The sequence below is a fragment of the Cercospora beticola genome, chromosome 4 (assembly GCF_033473495.1).
Source record: "Cercospora beticola chromosome 4, complete sequence".
Taxonomy (NCBI): domain Eukaryota; kingdom Fungi; phylum Ascomycota; class Dothideomycetes; order Mycosphaerellales; family Mycosphaerellaceae; genus Cercospora; species Cercospora beticola.
In genome coordinates, this window is record NC_088938.1 from 1,869,039 (window position 1) to 1,879,792 (window position 10,754).

At 53.1% G+C, this 10,754-nt stretch overlaps 5 protein-coding genes and 1 non-coding gene across 6 annotated transcripts; 1 reads left to right on the top strand and 5 right to left on the bottom strand.

Annotated features, from left to right (window-relative positions):
* Nucleotides 1-435: 435 nt before the first annotated feature.
* On the top strand, nt 436-1,108 carry RHO25_006375 (uncharacterized protein; the record flags this gene model as incomplete). The annotated part of the gene is made up of 3 exons (XM_023597204.2): nt 436-749; nt 835-1,022; nt 1,098-1,108. 3 exons carry the CDS (start codon nt 436-438, stop codon nt 1,106-1,108), a joined length of 513 nt encoding a protein of 170 aa, XP_023452668.1.
* Nucleotides 1,109-1,208: 100 nt separating this feature from the next.
* On the bottom strand, nt 1,209-2,618 carry RHO25_006376 (uncharacterized protein; the record flags this gene model as incomplete). The annotated part of the gene is made up of 2 exons (XM_065602778.1): nt 1,209-2,054; nt 2,118-2,618. The coding sequence occupies 2 exons, from the start codon at nt 2,616-2,618 to the stop codon at nt 1,209-1,211; spliced, it is 1,347 nt and encodes a 448-aa protein (XP_065458850.1).
* A 342-nt stretch (nt 2,619-2,960) lies between these two features.
* RHO25_006377 (uncharacterized protein) lies at nt 2,961-6,641 on the bottom strand (the record flags this gene model as incomplete). Its single annotated transcript, XM_023597206.2, has 2 exons — nt 2,961-6,574; nt 6,632-6,641. 2 exons carry the CDS (start codon nt 6,639-6,641, stop codon nt 2,961-2,963), a joined length of 3,624 nt encoding a protein of 1,207 aa, XP_023452670.1.
* A 565-nt stretch (nt 6,642-7,206) lies between these two features.
* On the bottom strand, nt 7,207-8,088 carry RHO25_006378 (uncharacterized protein; the record flags this gene model as incomplete). Its single annotated transcript, XM_023597207.1, has 1 exon — nt 7,207-8,088. One exon carries the CDS (start codon nt 8,086-8,088, stop codon nt 7,207-7,209), a length of 882 nt encoding a protein of 293 aa, XP_023452666.1.
* A 346-nt stretch (nt 8,089-8,434) lies between these two features.
* Nucleotides 8,435-8,526, bottom strand: RHO25_006379. The gene has a single exon. It is a non-coding gene; the product is annotated as a tRNA-Lys (tRNA).
* Nucleotides 8,527-8,925: 399 nt separating this feature from the next.
* Nucleotides 8,926-10,617, bottom strand: RHO25_006380 (uncharacterized protein; the record flags this gene model as incomplete). The annotated part of the gene is made up of 2 exons (XM_023597208.2): nt 8,926-10,163; nt 10,215-10,617. The coding sequence occupies 2 exons, from the start codon at nt 10,615-10,617 to the stop codon at nt 8,926-8,928; spliced, it is 1,641 nt and encodes a 546-aa protein (XP_023452667.1).
* Between the last annotated feature and the right edge of the window lie 137 nt (nt 10,618-10,754).

Sequence of the window (10,754 nt, forward strand, 5' to 3'; positions counted from 1 at the left end):
CGCGAAACCGACACGATCACGTGAACACAATTTTTCCCCACTTCTGCGCTGTTGGCTGTGAAGCACGATGACAACATGCCGCTGATCGAGATCCGCCCATCACAGTCTCCATTATTGCTTGGATCCCTATAACAGCAGGACCGCAGTCCGTTTCAAGCTCCATGACATTGACTTCACCTGTCACCCGACATGGACGACAACGGAATGTACCTGGAGAAGCTGCGGAATTGTCAGCAGCTCGAGTAAATGACCACGAGAGCGACAACACAAATACGTGCGGAGTCGTGTTGGTCTAGAGCTTCACCTACGTCAAGCTATCTTGCCTCGAGTAATGGTAATTCTCCTTTCTTCTCCTCCTCGGCCTTCGTATATCCAGCGTCTGCTCCCAATTCCCTTCTCCTCCTCTCCTTCATCACCTAACATACAGTCTCCAAAATGCCAAACGCACCCACCGGCGATCCCAAAGACCACGACGTGTCCGAGTTCTCAGAGAAGCTAAGCGGAACATGTCTCTGCGGTAGCGTGACAGTCACAATCACCGACAACGAGCTCTTCACGAAACGACGCGGCCATCTCTGCCATTGCGCCAATTGCCGAAAAGTCGCCGGCTCCTACGTCGCGAGCAACTTACTCATCGAACAAGAGAAAGTGTCAATCGAAGACAAAGATGGAACACTGAAGACATACGAAGACTATGCGACACTGAGCGGGAATGCCGTACACAGGACATTCTGTGGTAAAGACGGGAAGTGCGTTGACATTTCTCCTCTGATTTCCAATGCATGATTTCTGGGCGGTTGATCTGGTTACTGACATTCACTCACCATTTCTCAGCCCCATCAAATCTGAAACAGAACTCTATCCGGGCAAAGTCGTGCTCAAAATGGGCATCTTCCCTCGAATTCCGCAACCAGAAGCAGAAGGGTTTGGACTGCATAAACATGATTGGCAAGGTAGCCATGATGGCATTGACACGTATGAGATCAAGTGGGCAGGTCCGGATAAGAAATTGATGAAAGAAGGTGCGGAAGAGGATGAGCCAGATATGGTTTCTAAAGGTGTGCAGTAGAATGCCCTTTTTGACACAACTTGTACAGGAAGCGCGTGAGAACCGGCGACGATTAACAAGAAGGATTGTACGTACTGTAAAGCGACTGAAGGCGCCCTAGATGAGAGACCAAGTGAAGAGCAAAGCTTTGTGACTTCCCTCAAACCGTCTTGTTACTCTCTTCGCTCACTCGCCGGCCTCGGTCTCTTGCCCTCCACGGAGACTTCACGCGGTAGTACCGCTGCTCGGCAGCTTTTGCGTCCTGCAGTCCATGGCCAGGACCTTCCGTCGTGCCGAGTCCTGTCTGTATTTCGTTGACGGACCCATTGCGTACTGTCGAACCTCCCTCACCAAGCTCTCCGATCTCACCACCTGCCCCGGGTAGTTCTTGACGTTTCTCCAGACGCAGCCCTCTTCGACCTCGCGGCGGCGACCGAAGGATGGGCACGCCATTGATGGTACCAGGTTGAGGCAAAGATTGGACTTGCACTGGTATCGGTTGCTGTTGCAGGAAATGACTGTGCTCGCTGTTCGTTGGGTAGAGATAAAGATTGTTCTGCCGCCATTGGAACTCTAGGGGGCTTTCATGCGGCAAAATGCTTCGAGGCGGCCATGCGTTCTGCCGGGAGTGTATGTGGGGCACTGCCCAAGGATTCGTAAGTACGGCCGGCGTCTGCTGAGTTGGTAATGCAGTGGCTAGATTGAATCGATGCGGTCTGGGGTAGGCGTAGGGGTGTATGTGTTGCATCTCAATCACATTTGAGTTTGGAGCTATGCCAGAGAATTGATCCGGTCTTAACCATTGCCCTTCGAATGACTGCCATGCTCCTTTGCGTTGCGGTCGCGCGTTAGGTCTTATCTTCTGTTTTCCCGCCATGTCGAGCGGCCCGTTGATCTTCTTGCCAGTGATAGATTCCAATAACTCCTCGATATGGAGTTTTGCAGTTTCGGTCTCCAGAAACGCTCTCATCTGCCAATCTTGCCTAAGCATAGCCATGATGTAATTCTGGGCCACGGGGGACAATATATCAGCCACTAAAATCTGAAAACCATCGCTCGAATCACTCACCTGCAAGACTGTACCCAACTTTGTCCAAGCCCGCCCGACCTCTCCTTCGGCGCCAACCCCATGCAGGCTCATGAAAGGCTCATCGACTCTCGTCGTTGCCGCGCCTCCACCTACTATTTGTTCGATATTCCAATAGCCCTGTCTCGCATACCATGACTCCCGGCCTCGAACCAGATGCCTCCTTCCCACGTGCCCAAGCTCATCTCCGTGCTGCGAATCCGGCCACAAGATCATCCCATACATATTCAGAAACGCATCGACCAGGTGTAATAATTGCGCTGGTAGTCCAGCCTCCAGGGTGGTATTCTGGAGGAATGCGACAGGATTGAAAACGTTCGGTTCGATGACAAAGTTTTCGTTGACATGCTTCCAGACGAGGAGGTGGAAAGGTCGTTTCGCTGCTGGAGTCAGGTGGAGTTGGCCGGAGATGTCATCAAGGATGGCCGAGGGGTCGTATGAGACGGTAGAGTCGACCCAGTGTTCGCTGTTTGGCGCTGGCATGACCGCGTATGTGACAAGTTAGAAGTTTGGGGAAGAGAAAACGAAGGCATAGATTGTGGAAATGGGCAAAAGCGAGATGCAATGATTGGAGGCAAACAATGTAATGTGAGTGACAATGAAGTGAAAGCTTCATATCTCATTGCGTGGTCGTCTATTAGCTACAATCAGGTCAGCGCAAACAGCCACCGTCCCAACGCTCCTGCTGTGCACAGAATCATGCCTTTTTATGGAATAGTGCCTGCCCAGCGACGTGCATCGCCACTTCAGTACAGCTAGCGTGACCTTCACCCTATGCATTCTTTTTGTCATATACATTCAGTCTCGCGCGCGTTATGCGGCGATCTACAACACAACCATCAACTCATGCCGCACCAGCTTGTCATCTTCGATGGCTGGATAGTAGGGCACCATGGCATCCGCGCTTTGCACGTACGCGTCATTGTACAGTCTCCAGTACGGCACTCGCACTTTCCTCGCCGGGTGGAAAAGACCTGCCCAGACGTAATTCATAACCGCTCCCGTGCCCACTGCGAGGCGAATTGCGTCGATAGCTTCGATAACACGATCGATAACGTGCGGACTGGTCTCGAACAAGTTCGGGTAGAGCAGGTTGAGTAAGTGCAGCATGGCATCTTCGCACCCTAGACCGACCACTCCAAGTGCGACGTGCTTGACGACACTAGCGGCAGTTTGACGGTGCACCTGGTCGCGATCAATGAGGGCATCTTCGAGAAGGGGCGTAACGGCATAGACGTAGTCTTTAGCCATTTCGCCGATGTACTCGAAAAGGAAGGATAGTGACTTCAGAACACCATTCTGCACGTTCAGCTCTGGAACGCGATACTCGTTCATGAGAGCGGGCAGAACCGTGAAAGGCGCACATGTCTCGGCGACGATACCAATGGCGACAGCCGTGCAGACACGCGACTGACGCTCTTGGACGCGCAAGTTGTTCAATAGTGTGGCAAGCACATCCTGTGGTCCAATGGCCTTGGCAATGAAACCGAATGTGTTGTTCGCAGCACGCCGGATGCCCTTCTTGTGTGCCTTGAGCATGTCGAGCAGCTCGAAGCAGATTCGCATCCACTCGCGTGCGTTGACCGACTCTGGTCCGCGGTCGGCGATACGTCCCACTAGATCAATTGTGTTTTCTTGCACCTTCTCGTGCCTGTTCCGCAGAATTGGTGTCAATCGCGGTAGCAGATCCTTAATAGGGGGCTGCATGCTACTGATGCCAACCACGGTAACGATGCTCCTCATGGCGCCCAAGATACTGCCCAGGACTTCGGGATACTCTTCACCGAGGTATTCGTACAGGACCGATCCCAGCTTGCCAAGTAAGACGTCCTCGTCACACTGCTTCAGCACGATCGCAATCCGAGTAATGAGATCTGCCGCTTGCTGTCGCACGGTGGCAGATTTGTTGTTGAGTCGCCAGAGAATGGTACTGACGATCTGTGGCAAGTATGGCTTGCAACGCGTCCCAAGGGAGTTGACAACTGTACCAAAGCCATTGAGCAGGACCACGTCCTCGACGCTCTGCTCTTGGAACGAATGGAGAATACCATCAACAAGACGTTCTTCGAGACGCTCGTTGATGTCAGCAGCGCCCATGGCAGAGATGACCTTCTCGATCGTCTCGACTGTCATCTTGCGATAAGCTTCGCTCTCATCTTTGAGGTTACCAACGATTCGCTCAACAATCTCGCCGACGCCGACTTTTTGACCCAAGTCGACCGTGGTCTCGACGACCTGCTTGTAGTTCCGCTTATCGAGCGCCATTCTTCGAACCCAGAAGAATTTGAAGAACTCGTTCAGCACGTGCTCTTTGAGATAAGTGGCCGTCACACCCGCGCCACCAGCACACTGACTGATGACTTTGAGCACGACCTTCTTCATCTCTTCATCTGGAGACTGGAACTCTCGGATCAGGATTTCCATGATTTGACTGGTGTAGTAGTTGCCATATTCTTCGTCCATGAGTGGGATGATGTAACCAACAGCCTTCAGGAAACCAGCCAAGCCTTTACCACGCTGCTTGCGCGCTCCAGTCCAGAGTGGGTTGAGGATGTCGTCGAAGCTTTCGATACCGAAGGGGTTTGACGCTTCTGCAAGCGCGGCAAGAGCAAGCGAGGTGACTGTTCGAACCTTTGCTTGCTCGTCATTTAGGTTCTCGCCGATGCAGTCGACAAGACCTTTGAGATGAGGGAGCACAGCACAACCCATAAGGATGGGAATCTGTTGAATGATTTTGACACCAGTATGTCGAGCTTGCCACGACTTCTTACTCTTGCACACAGCTTTGAGGAATGGTAAGAGGGTCGGGATGCCGAGTGCTGAAGCAACGACAGCGAACGCTCGAGCTGTTGTATTCCGCACGTATTCGTCCACATGATCGATATCCGGCCGCATCGTGGAGATCATGGTGGCCAGACCGGCGGCTTTGGCCAAGTTGGAGATGATTTCGCGACCCTCCACGCGAGCATAGTAGTCTTGATCGATGAGAAGTGGCTCAATAACCACCAAGATCTTGTGCACGTAGGGTCTGACGAGATCATCAAGCTTGTAGAGAACACGATCGATGACTTTCACGAGCAAGTGGCGCTCTTGGTCCTCCAGGCTCTTTTCCATGAGTAGGGGGAGGATCTGGTCAAAGAGCGGTCCGGCACCAAAGCTTCGTGCATTGTCCGTGAGTTGACGCAGTGCGGTCTTTCGCATTGGTGGTGTGCCGTTCTTGACTTTCAAAAGCAGCCGCATAATCTTGCGTTGCTTGAGCTCCTCCACACTGAGGTCGTTCTCGTCGGCTCCGTCAACCAGCTTGCCGAAGTAGGCCATATCCTCGGCCTTGAAAAACTGTAGGTCTCCAACGCCTGGGATCTCAGATGGTAGTTGCTTGCCCATCGACCGCGCGTCCACTGGTTCCTGGTTCATGAAACCGCCAGTCGCTGGCGTGGCTGATGGTGCGACCCTTCTCGAGGGTGCTCGCAGTGGTTCATAGCCTGGAGGTGGTGTGAGGATCTTGTAGCCCTCGCTGGGCAGCATTTCGTCCAACTCTTCGTCTGACAGCGGTGCGTTGCGGCCTGATGCATCATTGCCGAAGGCCACCACAGGTCCCGTTGGTGCCGCATCTGCTGCACCATTGGTTTGACCGCCACCTCCGCTGCCAGCTGACACCAGATCCCACTTGGAGCGCTTCTTAGGTGCTGAATCTCCATCGGGCGCTGGTGTGGAATCCCATCGCGATTTCTTGACTGCAGCCTCTCCGTTTGTCGCGTGCCCGTTCGTGCCATTCGTGCCGTTCGCTCCGTTGGCCTGCGCATCGCCATTCGTCTCCGCAGGTTCTCCCGAGGTGTCCCAACGTCTCTTCCTCGTTCGCTTCGGCTTGTCCTCTGCCTCGGGAGTCTTGTCTTTCAGTGTGGGGCGGCCTTCCACGCCTTCCATCGCATCATCGTCACCATTGGCAATCGCCTCCTTGTTCTGGTCCTCGATGAGCTTACGAACTCGTTGCTCCTCGCGCTCCAGCTCTCGCTCTGCCATAACCTCCTTGTACGTCTTCTCGCCATCTCCATCGAGACCGCGCTGGAATCGACGCTTTTGGTAGTCGGTCTCTCGGCTCGCAATTTGCGCCTGCTTCTCGCAACTCTGTAGGATATCGTCCTCAGCGTTCTCACCGTGCGCCCATTCTCCTATTTGAGCAGCCGTCGCGGTGTACTGGCCGATCAATCGGCCGCTTTCGCCGTCGTCGGCATCCTCCATGTCCTCGTCATCGTTGACATCGATGATGGTATTGTAGCCTGCAAATTTGTCGCCTGAGTCATTTCCGTAGAGCTCCTTGTCGAAGTTTTCGGTGAGAGAGACGCCCTTGTTGTTGTTAGTGCGCTGGCTGGAGGCGTCCTTGAAGCCTTTCTTCCCTGCGTTCCGCTCGATTTGCGCCTGCCGCACTTTGTCGAAATCGGCTATCAAGTCACTATCAGTGGGTTGCCCGCGAAATGCTGAACTGCGGAGGGGCGTACCGTCAGACATGGCGGCGGCGGTGCGAGCTCGTGGAGCCGCTACTGCTGCTGGAAGTTAATTGTCTGTCGAGCGCGCCAGATCTGCCACAGAGTGAGCGCTACCTTGGCGATGTCCTGTCAGGCCGGTCGTGCGTGCGTGTAGCGATGTTCGTGTCGCGACGCTGAATCGTTTCAAGACGGCAAGTCTGATCGCGGCGGCAGCGGCTTCTTCCGCTCTCCGACTCCGACTCCGACCCGACCCTGTCATCAAGCAAGGCCTCCTGATACTGATCGCTACACCCTCCACGTCTTGCTCTTTCTTGCTGACTGCAAGTCCATCTGGAATTTGGACCGCTGCATACGTTTTGGCACAATTTTTTTTTTATCACCGCGCGCAAATAATATCTTGCTCAACAAGGCTGGTGTCCGAGCGCACAAGCCTGCCAGACTCGACCACTTCACGGACACCACGCAATGGATTCGATGTGACCTTGGTCGGGTATCTCAAGTTTGTCGAGGACATAGAGCAGTCGTTGGGGAAACCCTATGGCTTCATCTGCGTGTCTACTCAGCCAACAGCCCCAGTTATTTGCAGTTTACTTGTCGTTCCCATCATCTCCTCCATCGTCCACTGGGCGCTTTGGCGTCAGGAGGCTCGCAAGCTCGGCATGGTCATTTGCAACCGCTATCTCCAATGCAATTTGATGTTTATTTCCAGACGGTTGGCTGACATCTGCACCAGCTCGCAGCAACACTTCAAGTATCTCCAGATTGCCTGACGCTGATGCAGCAGCCAAAGCAGTCACGCCATTGTAGTAGCTCGCGGCAGCGTTGACTTCTGCACCTTCTTCAAGAAGCTTTCTCACTATAGCGACATCTCCGCAGCTGCACGCCCCTTGAAGCGCCGTTAGCCCTCTGTACTTCGAAGCTGGGGCATTCACGTCTGCGCCACATTCAAGCAGGCACTCTACGACGGCGCCATGTCCTCCGGCTGAAGCTGCTTGGAGTGCTGTACGACCAAAGTGGTGTGCCATAGATGCGTTGACATCAGCACCTCGACTCAAGAGCAACTCCACGATCTCCAAATGTCCGTTCTCTGCGGAAGCCTGCAGCGTTGTCCGACCCATGTATCTATGAGGTGATGCGTTGAGATCGGCACCGGCTTCAATGAGCAATTGAACAATAGACATGTGGCCAGATCTGGCCGCGAGTGCCAATGCCGGTATACCACCATTGTTTCCGCCTGGCGCATTTGGACTGGCTCCAGCCTTGAGGAGATGCTTGACAACAGGAATATGCCCGTCGACTGCTGCAGCCTGAAGAGCTGTTCGCCCGTAGAAGCCCCTCGGAAGCTCATTCGGATCATGGCCAGCTATTAGCAAAGCCTCAACAGCTGCAAGATCTCCACTTGATGATGCAAGTTGCAGAGGCGTCCACACGTCTCCTTCATCGACTTCTTCGTCGAAGGTAGAGTCCATGGTGTTGGTCGATGGCACGGGTGAGTCTCAACACCGAGAGATGGCTCCGTCCTCTTGTTACGATTGTCCTGCAGAACAAAAGCTCATGCTTCAAGGGTGCGCCTGATAGCTGATCAGAGAGTGCCGAGATGCCGCACCTGCAGATCCAACTTGCTGCATCGTCGACGACAGGCCAGGAGAATAACAACCTATTATGTTACATGGCCCCATGCATCTCCGAAAGCCCACCCCAAAAAGACATTCTACGACCCCAACAAGACGGTGTCGCATGTCCAGTCGAGTTCGAGGGCAACGCACAGCCAAAAATCAAAAAGAATGGTCAGGTCTGAAGACTTTGTATAGGAATAGCCGAAGGTGGGGCTCGAACCCACGACCTTGAGGTTTCAGGACATTGTTGTCCTTAAGAGCCACACGCTCTACCGATTGAGCTACCCCGGCAATGGGGTTGTTGGATGACAGTGAGAGGAAAGGCGCAAATATGAAGACTCAGACAACAGAGTTTTTCGAGCTAGCATCGCGGACCCACTACGTGTGGACTTGGCACTTCAATCTACCGAACCACCCGGAGCTTGCTACAGCAGCAGCAGCATCGATATTCGATAATCCTCAGGTCCATGCCTCAGACTTGTGACGACGAAAGAGCATCACGCAACCCAAGGTGCGACTGCAAATGTAGTCCGATGGGTTGCCACACTCGAAGGTATAGGAAGATTGTGACATCTCCGGCGAGAAAAGCTGAATTCGCTCCAGGTATGCAGCAAGACATCCATTCCAATGCCGAAATGCACATGAAGTAATGACCTTGCTGTCTCGACTCTTCAACCTGCTTCGCTCCCGTCAATAGATGTATCGGAAGTTCAAATTCTCGCGATCCGTCAAATCGGCAAATGCAGTCCCATCCAGATCTCTTCCCTCCAAACCACCTTCCTGCATACTCTGAATCATATCCCTTCTCTTATTCTCCCGACTCAGCAACATCCTCAACACCAAAATCACCACAAACTCAATCAGATGACTAACAATCATCGACCAGATCCCCAACTCATACCCAGGCTGCTGCGATTCCAGGTAGAAAAACGGACCAACAATATTTCCGGTACAGTATCCCAGAAACAGAACAGCATTCGTCACCACCTTCTTCGTATGTCCCGCCGTATTCGCCGTCGTCAACGACAAAATCATACAGAAAGCCGCATTATACGGACCCGTTAAATAATAGCACGTCAGTCTTCCGCCCATGTTATCCTGCGCCAGAAATCGAAGGCCAAAGGCACCAGCGATATTCGGAAGCAAGAATAGTAAGATAAACCAGCATCTTGTCTGCCGGCCTTTCCGCGACATGTAATCGTTCAAGTATACGCAAACGAGAATGCTCACGGCAATTATGAAGCCGTAGGGAATTTGCATCAACGTCGTGACGAGCGTGGAGAATCCGAAGCCTCGAATAATGATCGTTCCGAAATTCGAGATTCCGCCATTAGGGATATTGCAGACCATGCCCAAGATGAAGAAAAGATATAATTTTGGATCCAGGAATGCTTCGCGGATTTGATAAGATTTGAAATGTTTGTTTTCGATTCCAGTTTGGTCTTCTCGGAGTCGTTCGACTGCGATGCGTTTTTCGCGTTGCGTGAGACCTTTGGCTGTGACGGGGCTGTCGGGTAGGAAAATACACATGACAATGCCCCAGAGACAGCATAAGGCGCCAATGATGATGAACTCGAATTTCCAGGATGGCAGGCTGCCTTTGATGTTGCCGATTCCATAGCCTAAGAGGCCACCGAGTGCGATTCCGAGGCCGTTGGCTGTGTACCAGAGACCCATGCGGATAGGTTGTTGGCGGCGAGTGTACCACATTGCGGTGACGAGCATGAAGGCAGGGTCCGCGACTGCCTCAGCTGCGCCAGCGAGGGCACGGAGGGCGGCGAGGGCGCTGAAGTTCGGTGCGGCGGCTTGAAGCATGAGGAAGAAGCCCCAGAGGAAGATGTTGAAGCCCAAATACTTCCCTACTGGGAAGCGTTGAAGGAGGAGATTAGTAGGTAGAGCCCAGGCCAGGAAGCCGAAGTAGAAGATACCTGGACAATAACATCAGCTTTGTTTCTTCGAAATGACAGGTTTTCACGTACTGCTCAGCCAACTATACTGCGTTCCCACGAGATTCAAATCCTCGCGAATGCCAAAGATTGCGGCATAGCTGAGCGTCGTCTTGTCAATGTAGAAGAAAGCATAGCAGACAGCCAAATATGGAATGATCATAAAGTCGATCTTGCGCACCAGCTTCTTCTCTTCAGCCGGATCAATCGACTCGTGAAGCTGGTCGGGCGAGTCAAAGAGCGCTTGAGCGACATCGCCGCCTTTCTTCGATGTCGCCTTCCATTTCTGAGTCTCAATCGTAGAGACATTCTCATCATGGACGATCTCGTCGTGCCTAGTCGACTCGTGCTGGCGATGAGGCGAAGCAGAATCTGAGCTGTCGATCTGGTCGCCATCAACGACAGCGCCGCCGCGCTTCTTGAAGAACCCCATCATGCGCTGTAAAGTGCTCAAGAGAAAAGGATGCAAAAGTGGTCAGGCGAAGCAATGGTGGCGCACCGTTAAGCATCATCCAGCGGCATGGCGGCATGTCTTTGCGGCGAACGCGCCGAACGTAACAACATCAGACACCG